This window comes from Notolepis coatsorum (assembly GCF_963971535.1).
Source record: "Notolepis coatsorum genome assembly, contig: SCAFFOLD_1632, whole genome shotgun sequence".
Lineage (NCBI taxonomy): Eukaryota > Metazoa > Chordata > Actinopteri > Aulopiformes > Paralepididae > Notolepis > Notolepis coatsorum.
Window position 1 is genome coordinate 1 of NW_028171278.1, and position 20,394 is coordinate 20,394.

Consider the following 20,394-nt stretch of genomic DNA (forward strand, 5'->3'; position numbering starts at 1 on the left):
AGCCGACCTGGGGAACATCAGGATCCGGGCCATCCGGCGGAACCAGCCGCCTACCGGTACAAACACCCTTAACCCTTAACCCTAACCCAACGCTGTATACATGCTGGATCAATATAGAACATAATCAAATTGTGAACTTGACAACGGTCATCTCTCTCTCTCCCCCCTCTCTCTCTCTCTCTCTCTCTCTCTCTCTCTCTCTCTCTCTCTCTCTCTCTCTCTCTCTCTCTCTCTCCCCCCTCTCTCTCTCTCTCTCTCTCTCTCTCTCCCCCTCTCTCTCTCTCTCTCTCTCTCTCTCTCTCTCTATCTCTCTATCTCTCTCCCCCCCTCTCTCTCTCCTCTCTCAATTCAATTCAATTCAAATGGCTTTATTGGCATGACGCAGCTTGTACATGTTGCCAAAGCAAATGGTTGATAACATAAGCATGGATTACAAAACACATATTAATGTCATAGTACTTACAAAAATGTTCACCATAAAATAAAACATAAAATATTACGGTATAAAACATGTCAGGTGACTGTCACTCACTGTCCCTCAGTTTGTGGCAGGCAGCAACATAGGCTGCTGCTAGCTCACAGCTTGTTGAGTCCTCCCCTAGTAGGACTGGTAGTTTTCCTGTATCTGGTAGTGCAAGAAAACCTTTTGTTATTAGTTCATTTTTTTTTAAATGCGTTTCTCTAATATCTTTATATTTTTCACATTTGGTGAGGAAGTGCAACTCAGTTTCAGGCTCACTGAGGATGCAATGACAGCACAGCCTTTGCTCTGCAGGAAACCAGGTTTTCCTGTGCCTTCCCTTTTCAACAGCGAGGCTGTGCTCACTCAGTCTGTATTTTGTCAAGGTTCTTTTTAGTTGTTGATCAGTCACCATGCTCAAATAGTCTGCTATGGTGTACTGTCGATTTAGAGCCAGATAGCACTGCATTTTGCTCTGTGCTTTTGTTTGTGTTTTCCAATAGGTGATGTAGTTTTGTTTTAGCTGTGTAGTAATTTGATTTATTCTGATTGGTGATGTGTTCTGTTCCTGAGGTGTGTTAAGAGAGCAGGTTTGTGGACTCAGCCTCAGGACCAGCTGGGTAAGGGGGTTCCTGATGCTCCTCAGCTCTTGGCACTGCAGGGCTTGATAATGGTACGAGAGGGGGTCACTTCGTTTTAGGTGTGTCCAAAAGTTAATTGCTCTTTTTTGTATTTTTAGTATTAGTGCGTAACGGCCTAATTAAGATAAGATAAGATAAGATATTACTTTATTAATCCCCTTGGGGAAATTCCAATGACACACACAAACAGCTCAACGTCTCATTAATAATAACACATCACAATCATTACATTTTTACAGTAACAACGGCACAGCATAAATTCAACAGACATGTACATTTGTTGACACATGTCATCTACAGAATGCCTGAGACACTGCATGCGATAGTCGGCAGCAACAACACTAAGTAGTAAAACAAGGCATCGTGCGCCAGGTGGCGGGAGGGAGGGAGGGATGGAGGGAGCTGGGGGACAGGAATTGGGTTATGAAACAGTCTTAGGGCCTCATCAGGGAGTGGTGAGGGGGGCCTCATCAATCTTATCGTTTCCAGACAGTTACAGCTCGTCTCCTTCTTTCCCAGAATCACCTCACCGGAGTTGCTCCTCCGCGTTGACCCTGGCCTTGGTCTGTTTCCACAGCAGAAAGGGATAAGGGGGGGGGGGGGGGGGTGATACATACATGCAGCTCGAGGCAGATATACCGCATATGGTCAGAATTTGGTCAATTTAGTTTAATCATCGTCACCATCATCGTACACCCTATTAGCACGGTACGGTGGCATCTTAATTTTCACATCTCTAATTTCCGACGTGATGTCCAGAATGGCCTGAGACCGCGACAGTTCCTCTGCATGGTTAGAAGCAAGTCTCTCAAGAATAGTCTTCAAGCACGATTGTTCGTCTACATGGTAGATTTCGCACCGTTCCAACATGGTCTTGGAGCTCAGTTGTTCATCACCGCGCAGGGGAATGAGGTCAGCGATCTTTTTAAACAGTTCCATTTGGTTGTCCTTGATCCCGGCCATATCCCTGGCCAGGGGAAACAACTTCTTCCGAATTAGATTCAGACAGTACCAGATCCAACAGCTGACGGAGCCCAAGCCGAGCAGCATGACAATTAGAAGATATACGTCCTCAACGCCGTTTATCTCCAGCGGGAAAAAGCATATTGCGATGAATTTTGTTGAATCCGTATGAATTTATGGTGTATCCCGCCTGATAGCTCCCAAGAGGGCAGAATGGGTCATCCGCATTCTGCCTCCTTGTCGAGAATATGCGATCAATCGCTGTAAAAGCCCAGCTTATTAGATCCATATTACGGTGAAAAGTCGAGTCGAGTTGAGGATTCTGTTGTAAAAGGAAAAAGAAGAAAAAGGTCAAAAACGTCCGAGCGTCTCTAGCGAGGGCAGATCCAGGCTCTGGGGAAAGGAGCTGTAAGGGCTGGTACGGACGTCTCCAAGCGGATAAGAGAGAGAGGCCTTGAGGTGTTCTCTGGGGGTGGGGGAGGAGATAAAAATGTGACTGCTTCTGGGAAGGGTGTGAAGGGATGCCCTGCATGCATTGTTTGTAGTTTTCCTCTGGACATGTAGGATACTCTTACAGAACTCTGCATGCAGGGTCTCAATGGGGTGTTTGTCCCATTGGGTAAAGTCTTGTTTTGTCTTTGTCTCTCTCTCTCTCTCTCTCTCTCTCCTCTCTCTCTCTCTCCTCTCTCTCTCCCTCTCTCCCCCTCTCTCTCTCTCTCTCTCTCTCCAGGTTCCTTGGCCTCTGGTCCTAGCTCCTATGAGGTAGCGTCTCCAGTGTCTCAGGAGCTGTATGTGTTTGACACCAACGGAACGCATCAGTTCACTATGTCCCTGGTGACCGGAGACTACAAATATAACTTCAGCTATAGGTACTGTCTGTCTGTCTGTCTGTCTGTCTGTCTGTCTGTCTGTCTGTCTGTCTGTCTGTCTGTCTGTCTGTCTGTCTGTCTGTCTGTCTGTCTGTCTGTCTGTCTGTCTGTCTGTCTGTCTGTCTGTCTATCTGTCTGTCTGTCTGTCTGTCTGTCTGTCTGTCTGTCTGTCTGTCTGTCTGTCTGTCTGTCTGTCTGTCTGTCTGTCTGTCTGTATGTGTGTCTGTCTGTCTGTCTGTCTGTCTGTCTGTCTGTCTGTCTGTCTGTCTGTATGTGTGTCTGTCTGTCTGTCTGTCTGTCTGTCTGTCTGTCTGTCTGTCTGTCTGTCTGTCTGTCTGTCTGTCTGTCTGTCTGTCTGTCTGTCTGTCTGTCTGTCTGTCTGTCTATCTGTCTGTCTGTCTGTCTGTCTGTCTGTCTGTCTGTCTGTCTATCTGTGTGTCTGTCTGTCTGTCTGTCTGTCTGTCTGTCTGTCTGTCTGTCTGTCTGTCTGTCTGTCTGTCTGTCTGTCTGTCTGTCTGTCTGTCTGTCTGTCTGTCTGTCTGTCTGTCTGTCTTTTTATTCCGCTACTGGTTTATTAATCACACATCTATCTATATCGCTCCACTTCCTCTCCTCTCTCTCTGTCCCCCCCCCCCTCCCCCTCCATCCTTCCATCCCACTTGCCAACAGCAACGAGGAGGATGTAACCGCGGTGACGGACAGCAGTGGCAACACCCTTCGGATCCGTAGAGACACCAATCGGATGCCTGTGCGTGTGGTCGCCCCCGACAACCAGGTGAGCTCGTCATCAGACCTGATGGATTAGGTTCCTTTATTATAAAGTACAGGAAGGATGTATCTCTCCGGTCCTGTTCTGAAAAGCAGCGTGTAGCGTGTAGCATGTAGCGTGTAGCGTGTGTCTCCCTTCCTACTATAGATCACTCTGTAGAGCTGTGTCACTATAGATCACTCTGTAGAGCTGTGTGTCTCTCTATAGATCACTCTGTAGAGCTGTGTGTCTCTATAGATCACTCTGTAGAGCTGTGTGTCTCTATAGATCACTCTGTAGAGCTGTGTCTCTCTATAGATCACTCTGTAGAACTGTGTCTCTCTATAGATCACTCTGTAGAGCTGTGTCTCTCTATAGATCACTCTGTAGAGCTGTGTGTCTCTATAGATCACTCTGTAGAGCTGTGTCTCTCTATAGATCACTCTGTAGAGCTGTGTCTCTCTATAGATCACTCTGTAGAGCTGTGTGTCTCTATAGATCACTCTGTAGAGCTGTGTCTCTCTATAGATCACTCTGTAGAGCTGTGTGTCTCTATAGATCACTCTGTAGAGCTGTGTGTCTCTATAGATCACTCTGTAGAGCTGTGTGTCTCTATAGATCACTCTGTAGAGCTGTGTGTCTCTCTATAGATCACTCTGTAGAGCTGTGTCTCTCTATAGATCACTCTGTAGAGCTGTGTGTCTCTATAGATCACTCTGTAGAGCTGTGTCTCTCTATAGATCACTCTGTAGTAGAGCTGTGTCTCTCTATAGATCACTCTGTAGTAGAGCTGTGTCTCTCTATAGATCACTCTGTCCCTCTGCAGTAGAGTTAGGGTGCTCAGCTGTCCCTCTGCAGTAGAGTTAGGGTGCTCAGCTGTCCCTCTGCAGTAGAGTTAGGGTGCTCAGCTGTCCCTCTGCAGTAGAGTTAGGGTGCTCAGCTGTCCCTCTGCAGTAGAGTTAGGGTGCTCAGCTGTCCCTCTGCAGTAGAGTTAGGGTGCTCAGCTGTCCCTCTGCAGTAGAGTTAGGGTGCTCAGCTGTCCCTCTGCAGTAGAGTTAGGGTGCTCAGCTGTCCCTCTGCAGTAGAGTTAGGGTGCTCAGCTGTCCCTCTGCAGTAGAGTTAGGGTGCTCAGCTGTCCCTCTGCAGTAGAGTTAGGGTGCTCAGCTGTCTGGTACTCACTTCCTGGTCCCCTATCCCCCCCCTCACAGTGAGCTGTGGTGTTCCACAAGGAAGCATACTAGGACCGCTTCTATTCCTAATTTATGCAAATGACATGTCTGCAACTTGTTCCTGTTTGCGGACAACTCAGCCCTGCTGGTCTCTGACAAGAACAAGTTACAGGTTGAAAAAGCCCTCAGCTCAGAACTAGGCAAAATCTGCATATGGCTCGCCGACAACAAACTATCATTACACATGGGCAAAACAGAGTCCATTCTCTTCGGTTCAAATAACAAACTCAGCAAGACCGACGGCTTCTCGGTTACAGTGGGTGACAATATTGTCACAAGGAAAGAAGATATTACCTACCTGGGTTCCATCCTAGAGGCTAATCTTTCCTGTGACAAAATGGCATCCAATGTAATAAAAAAAGTCAACCAACGAACGCGATTCTTGTACCGGATCTCCTCTCTGGTAAACAAGAATACCCTGAAGACTCTAGCAGGAGCACTCATTCAAGGGTACTACGACTATGCTTGCACCTCATGGTACCAAAGCACCTCAAAGGCACTAAAAAACAAATTACAAACATCTCAAAACAAGCTAGTCAGACTACTACTTGACCTGACTCCTAGAACCCACCTCACCCCTGCCCACTTTGACAACCTAGGATGGCTTAGAGTAGACGACAGAGTACAGCAACTTGCAATGGGCCTGGTCTACAAGATACACTACGCGACCAAGGTACCCATGTACATGTCAAAATACTTCCCAAAGGTCAGTGAATACCACGATCACAACACCAGAGGGAGCTCCACAAATCATGTAAAACCCAGATTCGGCTCAAACAAGGGACTAAACACGTTTCGCAATTATGCCACATCAATGTGGAACGCCCTACCTAAAGCTGTAAAGGAATGTGAATCACTACCCACTTTCAAAAACACTCTCAAAAAACACCTATGTGAGACTGCAATTCGAAACTGGCCCCTACAAATGTCCTAACCTAGTTGTACAGTAAATGACCAAGTAAGGCTTTGTCAGTATTCCAATGTACAGTGTAAAATGTGTGTGTGTCCCCTACCCAACCCCCCCACCTCCAATGTACAGCCCTCACCCAACCCACCCAACCCCACCCCACCCATCCAACCTCCTCCAATGTACAGTTTCTACGCCAAATGTATATACACTCCTTTTCTGGACACTTTCGTATCACAAACAGTACTGTATTTGCAAATCTGATATGTCATAAATGTATAGATGTAGCAGTACTGTCTATCTGTATGTCATGTATGTCATATATGTTATGATGAATTGAAAATGGGGGACCCTGATGTAAACAAGACGAAAGTCTTTCTCTGGTCTGCATCCCCTTAACAATTGTATGTATTGAGCTGTACTGTACTGTACCCATTCTGCAATCTGTTAATAAACTTTTCAATCAATCAATCAATCCCTCTGTAGTGTGTACTCACTTCCTGGTTCCCTCTGTAGTGTGTACTCACTTCCTGGTTCCCTCTGTAGTGTGTACTCACTTCCTGGTTCCCTCTGTAGCGTGTACTCACTTCCTGGTTCCCTCTGTAGTGTGTACTCACTTCCTGGTTCCCTCTGTAGCGTGTACTCACTTTCTGGTTCCCTCTGTAGCGTGTACTCACTTCCTGGTTCCCTCTGTAGTGTGTACTCACTTCCTGGTTCCCTCTGTAGTGTGTACTCACTTCCTGGTTCCCTCTGTAGCGTGTACTCACTTCCTGGTTCCCTCTGTAGCGTGTACTCACTTCCTGGTTCCCTCTGTAGCGTGTACTCACTTCCTGGTTCCCTCTGTAGTGTGTACTCACTTCCTGGGTCACTCTGTAGCGTGTACTCACTTCCTGGTTCCCTCTGTAGCGTGTACTCACTTCCTGGTTCCCTCTGTAGTGTGTATTCACTTCCTGGGTCACTCTGTAGCGTGTACTCACTTCCTGGTTCCCTCTGTAGCGTGTACTCACTTCCTGGTTCCCTCTGTAGTGTGTACTCACTTCCTGGTTCCCTCTGTAGTGTGTACTCTCTTCCTGGTTCCCTCTGTAATGTGTACTCACTTCCTGGTTCCCTCTGTAGCGTGTACTCACTTCCTGGTTCCCTCTGTAGCGTGTACTCACTTCCTGGTTCCCTCTGTAGTGTGTACTCACTTCCTGGTTCCCTCTGTAGTGTGTACTCACTTCCTGGTTCCCTCTGTAGCGTGTACTCACTTCCTGGTTCCCTCTGTAGCGTGTACTCACTTCCTGGTTCCCTCTGTAGTGTGTACTCACTTCCTGGTTCCCTCTGTAGTGTGTACTCACTTCCTGGTTCCCTCTGTAGTGTGTACTCACTTCCTGGTTCCCTCTGTAGCGTGTACTCACTTCCTGGTTCCCTCTGTAGCGTGTACTCACTTCCTGGTTCCCTCTGTAGTGTGTGCATTTTGGGACCGGTACCGGGCTTAAGATAACCTCGTTCCCAGTTTTATCTCCTCCGTGAGATAAAGCCCGGTAAAGAACTACGGCCGAAAGTGTCTGTGGGGTAGAATTCCCGGTGTATGATGTACTTCAAGTTCAAGTTCAAGTTCAAGTTTCTTTTATTGCCACACGGCCAGGCCGGTGGAATTTGGGCACGGTACAGGTGGTAGCTGCGACAATACACCACATGGAACACAACATAACATCAACATCAACATAACATAACATAACATAACATAACATAACATAACATAACATAACATAACATACATAACATAAACAGCAGGGAAGCCCCTGGAAGCTGCCTCCGAACGGAACCAAACTTTTCCCGAATCCTGTCGGCAAACGAGCTAGAACGCCCCGGTCATGTAGTAACTTCTAGCAACGACCGGAGTCTTGAATGTCCCGTGACTAAGACGGGGAGGACGTGACCCTCTTGCGCCGCCCCTGTGCCTCAAATAGATCCGCTATCAACTCTATCTTTAATTTTTCAAAATGTTCAGTTGCTATTGCATGCACTCATCTGTGTCTCACCACACACATGAGTGCATGCTTACCAACTGTCCGTCTGCAACACTACTATCACCGACATCTAAGAAGGGAGATCCCCCCTTGAACGGCCCTTCTAAGGTTTCTCTCCTCCACATTGCCTGTGGAGCTTTTTTTCCCTATTGTTAGGTTTTAGTGAGTTTTTCCTTACCTTCGCGTGGGGTATGTCTGGGAGTGCTTGCATTCTTTCATTTATTTGCATTCATCTAAAAAATGTTTGGACCCTATGGTGTTCTTGTTCTGTTCTTGACTTATTGTTATGTTGTCTTCTTGACTTGTTTAAAGAAGACCTGTACGGCCCATGGGGACATTAACGTGTGTTGTCGGGCCCTATAAATAAATTTGATTTGATTTGATTTGATTCTTCAGGCGAAGCCGCTGCAGTGGCTTAAACGAGGAGATGTTGTGCACTTCACACGTTTCTATAATTGTTTTGTCGTAACCGGAAAGCCTGTACTTCCTGTACTTCCTGTAGTTCCATTTTCACACTTTAGGAGGCGTAGCTTTACCAGCCTAATGTCCTGTTGACTCTCTCTCTGTCTCTCTGTTGCCTAGGTGATCTGGTTGACGATAGGAACTAACGCTGATGTCTCTGTTGCCTAGGTGATCTGGTTGACGATAGGAACTAACGCTGATGTCTCTGTTGCCTAGGTGATCTGGTTGACGATAGGAACTAACGCTGATGTCTCTGTTGCCTAGGTGATCTGGTTGACGATAGGAACTAACGCTGATGTCTCTGTTGCCTAGGTGATCTGGTTGACGATAGGAACTAACGCTGATGTCTCTGTTGCCTAGGTGATCTGGTTTACGATAGGAACTAACGCTGATGTCTCTGTTGCCTAGGTGATCTGGTTGACGATAGGAACTAACGCTGATGTCTCTGTTGCCTAGGTGATCTGGTTGACGATAGGAACTAACGCTGATGTCTCTGTTGCCTAGGTGATCTGGTTTACGATAGGAACTAACGCTGATGTCTCTGTTGCCTAGGTGATCGGGTTGACGATAGGAACTAACGCTGATGTCTCTGTTGCCTAGGTGATCTGGTTGACGATAGGAACTAACGGCGGACTGAAAACTCTAACGGCGCAGGGGCAGGAGTTGGTGTTGTTTAGTTACCACTGGTAACAGCGGCCTGCTGGCCACCAAGAGCATCCAGATAGGATGGACCACCTTCTACGAGTAAGTACACACACACACACACACACACACACACACACACACACACACACACACACACACACACACACACACACACAGACACACACACACACACAGACACACACACACACACACACACACAGACCACACACACACACACACACACACACATACAGAGACACACACACACACACACACAGAGACACACACACACACAGACACACACACAGACACACACACACACACACACACAGACACAGACACACACACGTACACACACACACACACACCCACCCTCTCTCGTTCTGTGAATGAGGAGCCAGACACTGAAGGGTTAATTAGTGTTAAGGGTTAGGCTTCTTGGAATGATCTTCCATTCTGACCAAATCAAATCAAATCAAATCAAATCAACTCAAATCAAATAGACAAGATGAACGACGGAGCCAGAAGGACTGAGCTGGGAGAACAAGAGACAGGGAGAGAGAGAGAGAGAGAGAGAGAGAGAGAGAGAGAGAGAGAGAGAGAGAGAGAGAGAGAGAGAGAGAGAGAGAGAGAGAGAGAGAGAGAGAGAGAGAGAGAGAGAGAGAGGGAGAGGGAGAGGGAGAGGGAGAGGGAGAGAGAGACAGAGAAAGTGAGGATGGGGGGGGTTAAAACAGAAAGACAAAAAAAGAGACATAGAGAGAGAGGCAGGAATAGAGAGAAAGAGAGAGAGACAGGAAGAGAGAGAGAGGGGGAGAGAGATAGAGAGATTGAGAGAGAGAGAGAGAGAGAGAGAGAGAGATGAGAGAGAGAGAGAGAGAGAGAGAGAGTGTAAACAGGATGGGTGTATTTGACTGGTTTATCTATCAGCAGAGACGTTGTTTTGAGGGAGAGCAGCTCGTTCAGGAAACAGTGTTCAGCGCTGAACCACTCTCGACTCTCGGCTTCTCTCCCTGCTTCTATTATTTCACGGTGGCCCGTTTAAAGGTGCACTATGTCGTTTTTTTTTGTGAGAGTCAGAGGAGTGATTATAATTTCTAAAGTATATTTTCATAACTGAATAAATAAACTGTCCTCAGGGGGAACATTGGATCGCTGGAAAACACTATTTAACAAACATATTCTAGGCTTACACGTTTGGTTCATTTATGATACAGCCTATATAGCCTGTAGATATATACATAAGAATCCACGATCACCATACTGTAAGTACGATTTCAACGCCACGCATTGCTAAATAATTTGATAAGAGAGTGCAGATTATTCAACTGTATAGCCAGGCTTGTGGTCGGATCTAAAACACAGCATATGAATATTATATAGCGCCATTATTGGCCTGAATATAAGACGACCCCGATTATATATTCGTAAAAAAGAAATATAAAAGAGAAAAAGATGCGAGGAATTCCCAGGCCTTGACTTTTTTTTTGGTAAAAAAAATCTAGCACTTAACCCTTTCACTGCCACACGACAGAAGGTTAGCCCTTTACTATCACACGACCGACGGTAACCCAAACTCTAAGTACACACACACCCATGGGCCGGACACGTCTTCTTTAAGGCCCGACAACACACGTTAATGTCCCCATGGGCCGGACACGTCTTCTTTAAGGCCCGACAACACGCGTTAATGTCCCCATGGGGCCGGACGCGTCTTCTTTAAGGCCCGACAACACACGTTAATGTCCCCATGGGGCCCAGACACGTCTTCTTTAAGGCCCGACAACACACGTTAATGTCCCCATGGGCCGGACACGTCTTCTTTAAGGCCCGACAACACACGTTAATGTCCCCATGGGCCGGACACGTCTTCTTTAAGGCCCGACAACACACGTTAATGTCCCCATGGGCCGGACACGTCTTCTTTAAGGCCCGACAACACACGTTAATGTCCCCATGGGGCCGGACACGTCTTCTTTAAGGCCCGACAACACACGTTAATGTCCCCATGGGGCCGGACACGTCTTCTTAAGGCCCGACAACACACGTTAATGTCCCCATGGGCCGGACACGTCTTCTTTAAGGCCCGACAACACACGCTAATGTCCACATGGGCCGGACACGTCTTCTTTAAGGCCCGACAACACACGTTAATGTCCCCATGGGCCGGACACGTCTTCTTTAAGGCCCGACAACACACCTTAATGTCCCCATGGGGCCGGACACGTCTTCTTTAAGGCCCGACAACACACCTTAATGTCCCCATGGGGCCGGACACGTCTTCTTTAAGGCCCGACAACACACGCTAATGTCCCCATGGGTCGGACACGTCTTCTTTAAGGCCCGACAACACACGGTAAGGTCCCCATGGGCCGGACACGTCTTCTTTAAGGCCCGACAACACACGTTAATGTCCCCATGGACACGTCTTCTTTAAAGCCCGACAACACACGTTAATGTCCCCATGGGGCCGGACACGTCTTCTTTAAGGCCCAACAACACACGTTAATGTCCCCATGGGGCCGGACACGTCTTCTTTAAGGCCCGACAACACACGTTAATGTCCCCATGGGCCGGACACGTCTTCTTTAAGGCCCGACAACACACGTTAATGTCCCCATGGGCCGGACACGTCTTCTTTAAGGCCCGACAACACACGTTAATGTCCCCATGGGCCGGACACGTCTTCTTTAAGGCCCGACAACACACGTTAATGTCCCCATGGGCCGGACACGTCTTCTTTAAGGCCGGACAACACACGTTAATGTCCCCATTGGGCCGGACACGTCTTCTTTAAGGCCCGACAACACACGTTAATGTCCCCATGGGGCCGGACACGTCTTCTTTAAGGCCCGACAACACACGTTTAATGTCCCCATGGACCGGACACGTCTTCTTTAAGGCCCGACAACACACCTTAATGTCCCCATGGGCCGGACACGTCTTCTTTAAGGCCCGACAACACACCTTAATGTCCCCATGGGCCGGACACGTCTTCTTTAAGGCCCGACAACACACGCTAATGTCCCATGGGGCCGGACACGTCTTCTTTAAGGCCCGACAACACACGTTAATGTCCCGATGGGCTGGACACGTTTTCTTTAAGGCCCGACAACACACCTTAATGTCCCCATGGGGCCGGACACATCTTCTTTAAGGCCCGACAACACACCTTAATGTCCCCATGGGCCGGACACGTCTTCTTTAAGGCCCGACAACACATGTTAATGTCCCCATGGGCCGGACACGTCTTCTTTAAGGCCCGACAACACACATTAATGTCCCCATGGGCCGGACACGTCTTCTTTAAGGCCCGACAACACACCTTAATGTCCCCATGGGCCGGACACGTCTTCTTTAAGGCCCGACAACACACGTTAATGTCCCCATGGGGCCGGACACGTCTTCTTTAAGGCCCGACAACACACGTTAATGTCCCCATGGGCCGACACGTCTTCTTTAAGGCCCGACAACACACGTTAATGTCCCCATGGGCCGGACACGTCTTCTTTAAGGCCCCGACAACACGCGTTAATGTCCCCATGGGCCGGACACGTCTTCTTTAAGGCCCGACAACACACGTTAATGTCCCCATGGGCCGGACACGTCTTCTTTAAGGCCTGACAACACACGTTAATGTCCCCATGGGCCGGACACGTCTTCTTTAAGGCCCGACAACACACGTTAATGTCCCCATGGGCCGGACACGTCTTCTTTAAGGCCCGACAACACACGTTAATGTCCCCATGGGGCCGGACACGTCTTCTTTAAGGCCGACAACACACGTTAATGTCCCCATGGGCCGGACACGTCTTCTTTAAGGCCCGACAACACACGTTAATGTCCCCATGGACACGTCTTCTTTAAGGCCCTGACAACACACGTTAATGTCCCCATGGGGCCGGACACGTCTTCTTTAAGGCCCGACAACACACGTTAATGTCCCCATGGGCCGGACACGTCTTCCATAAGGCCCGACAACACACGTTAATATCCCCATGGGCCGGACACGTCTTCTTTAAGGCCCGACAACACACGTTAATGTCCCCATGGGCCGGACACGTCTTCTTTAAGGCCCGACAACACACGTTAATGTCCCCATGGGCCGGACACGTCTTCTTTAAGGCCCGACAACACACGTTAATGTCCCCATGGGCCGGACACGTCTTCTTTAAGGCCCGACAACACACGTTAATGTCCCCATGGGCCGGACACGTCTTCTTTAAGGCCCGACAACACACGTTAATGTCCCCATGGGCCGGACACGTCTTCTTTAAGGCCCGAGAACACACGTTAATGTCCCCATGGGGCCGGACACGTCTTCTTTAAGGCCCGACAACACACGTTAATGTCCCCATGGGGCCGGACACGTCTTCTTTAAGGCCCGACAACACACGTTAATGTCCCCATGGGGCCGGACACGTCTTCTTTAAGGCCCGACAACCACACGTTAATGTCCCCATGGGCCGGACACGTCTTCTTTAAGGCCCGACAACACACGTTAATGTCCCCATGGGCCGGACACGTCTTCTTTAAGGCCCGACAACACACGTTAATGTCCCCATTGGGCCGGACACGTCTTCTTTAAGGCCCGACAACACACGTTAATGTCCCCATGGGCCGGACACATCTTCTTTAAGGCCCGACAACACACCTTAATGTCCCCATGGGGCCGGACACGTCTTCTTTAAGGCCCGACAACACACGTTAATGTCCCCATGGGGCCGGACACGTCTTCTTTAAGGCCCGACAACACACGTTAATGTCCCCATGGACCGGACACGTCTTCTTTAAGGCCCGACAACACACGTTAATGTCCCCATGGGCCGGACACGTCTTCTTTAAGGCCCGACAACACACGTTAATGTCCCCATGGGCCGGACACGTCTTCTTTAAGGCCCGACAACACACCTTAATGTCCCCATGGGCCGGACACGTCTTCTTTAAGGCCCGACAACACACCTTAATGTCCCCATGGGCCGGACACGTCTTCTTTAAGGCCCGACAACACACCTTAATGTCCCCATGGGCCGGACACGTCTTCTTTAAGGCCCGACAACACACGCTAATGTCGCCATGGGGCCGGACACGTCTTCTTTAAGGCCCGACAACACACGTTAATGTCCCGATGGGCCGGACACGTCTTCTTTAAGGCCCGACAACACACCTTAATGTCCCCATGGGGCCGGACACATCTTCTTTAAGGCCCGACAACACACCTTAATGTCCCATGGGCCGGACACGTCTTCTTTAAGGCCCGACAACACACGTTAATGTCCCCATGGGCCGGGCACGTCTTCTTTAAGGCCCGACAACACACATTAATGTCCCCATGGGCCGGACACGTCTTCTTTAAGGCCCGACAACACACCTTAATGTCCCCATGGGCCGGACACGTCTTCTTTAAGGCCCGACAACACACGTTAATGTCCCCATGGGCCGGACACGTCTTCTTTAAGGCCCGACAACACACGTTAATGTCCCCATGGGGCCGGACACGTCTTCTTTAAGGCCCGACAACACACGTTAATGTCCCATGGGCCGGACACGTCTTCTTTAAGGCCCCACAACACACGTTAATGTCCCCATGGGCCGACACGTCTTCTTTAAGGCCCGACAACACACCTTAATGTCCCCATGGGCCGGACACGTCTTCTTTAAGGCCCGACAACCGACAACACACGTTAATGTCCCCATGGGCCGGACACGTCTTCTTTAAGGCCCGAGAACACACGTTAATGTCCCCATGGGCCGGACACGTCTTCTTTAAGGCCCGACAACACACGTTAATGTCCCCATGGGCCGGACACGTCTTCTTTAAGGCCCGACAACACACCTTAATGTCCCCATGGGCCGGACACGTCTTCTTTAAGGCCCGACAACACACGTTAATGTCCCCATGGGCCGGACACGTCTTCTTTAAGGCTCGACACACACGTTAATGTCCCCATGGGCCGGACACGTCTTCTTTAAGGCCCGACAACACACGTTAATGTCCCCATGGGCCGGACACGTCTTCTGTAAGGCCCGACAACACACGTTAATGTCCCCATGGGCCGGACACGTCTTCTTTAAGGCCCGACAACACTCAAGTTGTATTGAGTTTTACTGAGAGTCTTGATACAGTCTGGGGGTAAAACATAGTTTATTTGTATGTTTTAACTTTTGACTCATTCATTATTTCTTCAATTGTATTCTTTATTTAACATTAAAGTATCTTCTCTATCTCTCTCTCTCTCTCTCTCTGTCTCTCTCTACTCTCTCTCTCTATCTCTGTCTCTCTCTCTGTCTCTCTCTCTCTCTGTCTCTCTCTCTGTCTCTCTCTCTCTATCTCTCTCTGTCTCTCTCTCTCTATCTCTCTATCTCTCTCTCTCTCTCTCTCTGTCTCTCTCTCTCTCTCTCTCTCTCTCTCTCTCTCTCTCTCTCCTCTCTCTCTCTCCTCTCAATTCAATTGCCGGACACGTCTTCTTTAAGGCCCGACAACACACGTTAATGTCCCCATGGGCCGGACACGTCTTCTTTAGGCCCGACAACACACCTTAATGTCCCCATGGGGCCGGACACGTCTTCTTTAAGGCCCGACAACACACGTTAATGTCCCCATGGGCCGGACACGTCTTCTTTAAGGCCCGACAACACACCTTAATGTCCCCATGGGCCGGACACATCTTCTTTAAGGCCCGACAACACACGCTAATGTCCCCATGGGGCCGGACACGTCTTCTTTAAGGCCCGACAGCACACGTTAATGTCCCCATGGGCCAGACACGTCTTCTTTAAGGCCCGACAACACACGTTAATGTCCCCATGGGGCCGGACACGTCTTCTTTAAGGCCCGACAACACACGTTAATGTCCCCATGGGCCGGACACGTCTTCTTTAAGGCCCGACAACACACGTTAATGTCCCCATGGGCCGGACACGTCTTCTTTAAGGCCCGACAACACACGTTAATGTCCCCATGGGCCGGACACGTCTTCTTTAAGGCTCGACAACACACGTTAATGTCCCCATGGGCCGGACACGTCTTCTTTAAGGCCCGACAACACTCAAGTTGTATTGAGTTTTACTGAGAGTCTTGATACAGTCTGGGGGTAAAACATAGTTTATTTGTATGTTTTAACTTTTGACTCATTCATTATTTCTTCAATTGTATTCTTTATTTAACATTAAAGTATCTTCTCTATCTCTCTCTCTGTCTCTCTCTCTGTCTCTCTCTACTCTCTCTCTCTATCTCTGTCTCTCTCTCTGTCTCTCTCTCTCTCTGTCTCTCTCTCTGTCTCTCTCTCTCTATCTCTCTCTGTCTCTCTCTCTCTATCTCTCTATCTCTCTCTCTCTCTCTCTCTGTCTCTCTCTCTCTCTCTCTCTCTCTCTCTCTCTCTCTCTCTCTCTCTCTCTCTCTCTCTCTCTCTCAATTCAATTCAATTCAATTCAATTCAAATAGGCTTTATTGGCATGAAATATTAACATACTTATTGCCAAAGCAAGTTCAACATACAAACAATAACATATATATTAAGCAATAAAATATCATAACATTAGTAATAACAGTAAGGACAATCAACAAGAAACATATTAATTTACAAAATAGTCACTCAATCGGGTAGTCATTTTTCAAGTGTGGCCATTCAGATACATTTACAGGGCTTGTTCTCTTATTTTGTGACAACCGTCTACATATTTTGCAGCTAATGCTGTACACTGACTTTTCTCCCCACACATGTATAGTAGCTTTTGGTGATCAGGGAGATGGATAAACTGTGCATCAATTTTGTTTATTTTATCAAAGAAGACTTCTCTTAGGTCCTTGTATTTCTCACAGTATAGCAGGAAGTGAGGTTCTGTCTCAATGTCCCCCTGATGGCAAAGTGAACACAGCCTGGCCAGTTTTGCCTGTGACGGCCTGTTTCTATGGCTAGACTGTGTCCACACAGTCTGTACCGTGTCAATGTTTTTCTTAATTTTATCTCATTCACAGTAGTCAGGTATTCTGCCACCATGTACTCTCTGTTTAGGGTCAAATAGAATTCTAATTTACTTTGAGATTTGGTTGATTTGTTCCAATATTCTATATGGTTTTCTTTTTGTTTTGAGATTATTTGGTTGGGCCAGATTTTTGGTATCTGTCCTGAAGCATTTGTGGGCAGAGATTTCTGACTAGCTGGCAGAGGGGACTCTTATCTGGGTTCATCTCTTGGCTCTGAAGGGCTTTGTAGTGGTAGGAGTGGGGGTCACTTGATTGGAGGTGTGTGTAAAATTTTATGGCTCGCTTTTGAATTTGAATGATTAGGGGGTATTGGCCAAGTTCTGCCCTGCATGCATTATTGGCAGTGTGTCTGTGGACCTTAAGTAGGTTTTTGCACAATTCTGCATGCAGTACTTCTAATGGGTGTTTTTCCCATTTTGGGAAATCTTGGTTAGTTAATGGACCCCACACTTCACTGCCATATAATATTATTGGATTTATTACGGAATTTAGAATTTTGAGCCAGGTCCTAATTGGGATGTCAATTGGAATTTTCCTTTTGATGGCATAAAAAGCCCTTCTTCCCTTCTCCTTCAATTCATTCACAGCCATATTGAAGTTTCCATTATGATTTATTTTCAATCCCAATCTCTCTCTCTCTCTCTCTCTCTCTCTCTCTGTCTCTCTCTACTCTCTCTCTCTCTATCTCTCTCTCTCTCTCTCTCTTTCTATGTCTCTCTATCTCTCTCTCTCTCACTCTAGTTATGACAGTGAGGGTCGTTTGACCAATGTCACCTTCCCTACCGGTGTGGTCACTAATCTCCACGGCGACATGTCATCAGGGGCCGTTGCCGTGGACATCGAGACGTCAGGCCGCGATGAAGACGTTTCCATAACAACCAACCTGTCGTCCATCGACTCGTTCTACACTCTGGTGCAGGGTAAGGTGTAGTGACTGTAGTTACTGTAGTGACTGTAGTTACTGTAGTGACTGTAGTTACTGTAGTGACTGTAGTTACTGCTGTGATAACACTCTACAGTGAGATGTAGTTACTGCTGTGATAACTCTCTACAGTGAGATGTAGTTACTGCTGTGATAACTCTCTACAGTGAGATGTAGTTACTGCTGTGATAACTCTCTACAGTGAGATGTAGTTACTGCTGTGATAACACTCTACAGTGAGATGTAGTTACTGCTGTGATAACACTCTACAGTGAGATGTAGTTACTGCTGTGATAACACTCTACAGTGAGATGTAGTTACTGCTGTGATAACTCTCTACAGTAAGATGTAGTGACGGCTGTGATAACACTCTACAGTGAGATGTAGTTACTGCTGTGATAACTCTCTACAGTAAGATGTAGTTACTGCTGTGATAACTCTCTACAGTGAGATGTAGTTACTGCTGTGATAACACTCTACAGTGAGATGTAGTTACTGCTGTGATAACACTCTACAGTGAGATGTAGTTACTGCTGTGATAACACTCTACAGTGAGATGTAGTTACTGCTGTGATAACACTCTACAGTGAGATGTAGTTACTGCTGTGATAACTCTCTACAGTAAGATGTAGTGACTGCTGTGATAACTCTCTACAGTAAGATGTAGTGACTGCTGTGATAACACTCTACAGTGAGATGTAGTTACTGCTGTGATAACAATGGGTCTCATTCACCAACGGACTTAAGACAAAAGTTAAGAACACATGTCATGGTAGCTCCACTTAACCCGTTCACTGCCGCACCACCAAAAGGAGCTGATCGTGGATTATAGGAGGAGACAGCAGGACACACACACCACTGAGGATAAACGGGGCTACCGTGGACAGGGTGAGCAGCTTCAAGTACCTGGGGGTCCACATCTCAGAGGATCTGACATGGTCAACACACATAGACTCAGTCGTAAAAAAGGCGAAGCAGCACCTCTACCACCTGAGACAGTTAAGGAAGTTCAGAGTATCTGGGAAGATATTTCAGTCCTTCTACTCCGGAGCTGTAGAGAGCATCTTGACTGGAAACATCACTGCCTGGTATGGAAACAGCACGGCACAGGACAAGAAGGCCCTACAGAGAGTGGTGCGCTCAGCCGAGCGTACCACGGGTATTGCACTACCACCCCTGCAGGTCTTATATAACAAGAGGTGCAAATCCAGAGCCTGCAGAATAATGAAAGACCCTCACCACCCCAACAACAGCCTGTTCAAGCTGCTGCGGTCAGGCAAACGCCTGCGAACACCAGCTACTAGGACAGAGAGACTCAGACTCAGCTTCTTCCCCCAGGCCATCAGAGCCTTGAACACTGAACTCTCCACACACAAGCACACATGAGCAAACACACACACACACACACACACACACACACTGTATACGCTCACACACTAGCAGCCACACACACACGTGCTGCACACGCTCACACTCAACGGTCACTTTACAAATGAAAAGGTCACTTTACTTTATAAAAATTTAAATAAAAAAAAGAACAGGAGTGATATAGCAAGATAGCATAAGGATATATAGTATAACTGTAGATTGTATAGTATAGCATTGTATAGTAGTGTACATAAGACCCAGTGCCCCATCCGTAGCTTAACACTGTATTGCACTATCGTAGGACCTTAGCATGTCTTTTAAACTTTATGTACATTATACCTGTTATGTCTTATTCTTATTATTGTATTATTGCACAATCGCTACGGGCATGACCACTCGCATTTCACTGTATGCCCTGTATGTCGTGACAAATAAAACTCTTGACTTGACCTGACTTAACCCTTTCACTGCGACCATACACAGAAGGTTAACCCTTTCACTGCCACACAACAGCAGGTTCACCATTTCTCTCTCTCCCTCTCTCTCTCTCTCTCTCTCTCTCTCTCTCTCTCTCTCTCTCTCTCTCTCTCTCTCTCTCTCTCTCTCTGTCTCTCTGTCTCTCTCTCTCTCTCTCTCTCTCTCTCTCTCTCTCTGTCTCTCTCTCTCCAGACCAGTTGCGTAACAGTTATGAGGTGGGATATGACCGTTCCCTCAGGGTGATCTATGCTAACGGTATGGACACGCATTACCAGACAGAGCCTCACATCCTGGCAGGTAGGAGTCCAGAGCTTTGTTTTATTAGTATATATATATTTATATATAATATATATATATAATATATATATTATTTTAAAGTGTGTACTGTATAACATGTTTAATTGATTGATTTGAGGAAGCCAAATGATGTTAGTAAAACAACATATTACTATGATATATTTAGTAAGTGAGAATTCTTTTATTATATATTTATTTTATGTGGGATGAAATATTGTGTGGCGTTACATTATGTGATGTAAATATATGTTGCCAGGTGCAGCTAACAGAATATATGATGTAAATATATGTTGCCAGGTGCAGCTAACAGTATATATGATGTAAATATATGTTGCCAGGTGCAGCTAACAGTATATATGATGTAAATATATATTGCCAGGTGCAGCTAACAGTATATATGATGTAAATAT

General features: G+C 47.4%; 1 protein-coding gene across 1 annotated transcript in view; it reads left to right on the forward strand.

Moving 5' to 3' along the window:
• Positions 1-7: 7 nt before the first annotated feature.
• LOC311248294 (teneurin-3-like) overlaps positions 8-20,394 on the forward strand; it is a gene marked incomplete at its 3' end in the record, with an annotated part of 39,694 nt that continues 19,307 nt past the window's right edge. Inside the window, exons 1-6 of the mRNA XM_084339201.1 lie at positions 8-56; positions 2,795-2,933; positions 3,603-3,708; positions 8,892-9,035; positions 17,662-17,840; positions 19,880-19,984. Coding sequence (XP_084195327.1) covers positions 17,732-17,840; positions 19,880-19,984 — 214 coding nt within the window. The remainder of the gene's footprint in view (positions 57-2,794; positions 2,934-3,602; positions 3,709-8,891; positions 9,036-17,661; positions 17,841-19,879; positions 19,985-20,394) is intronic.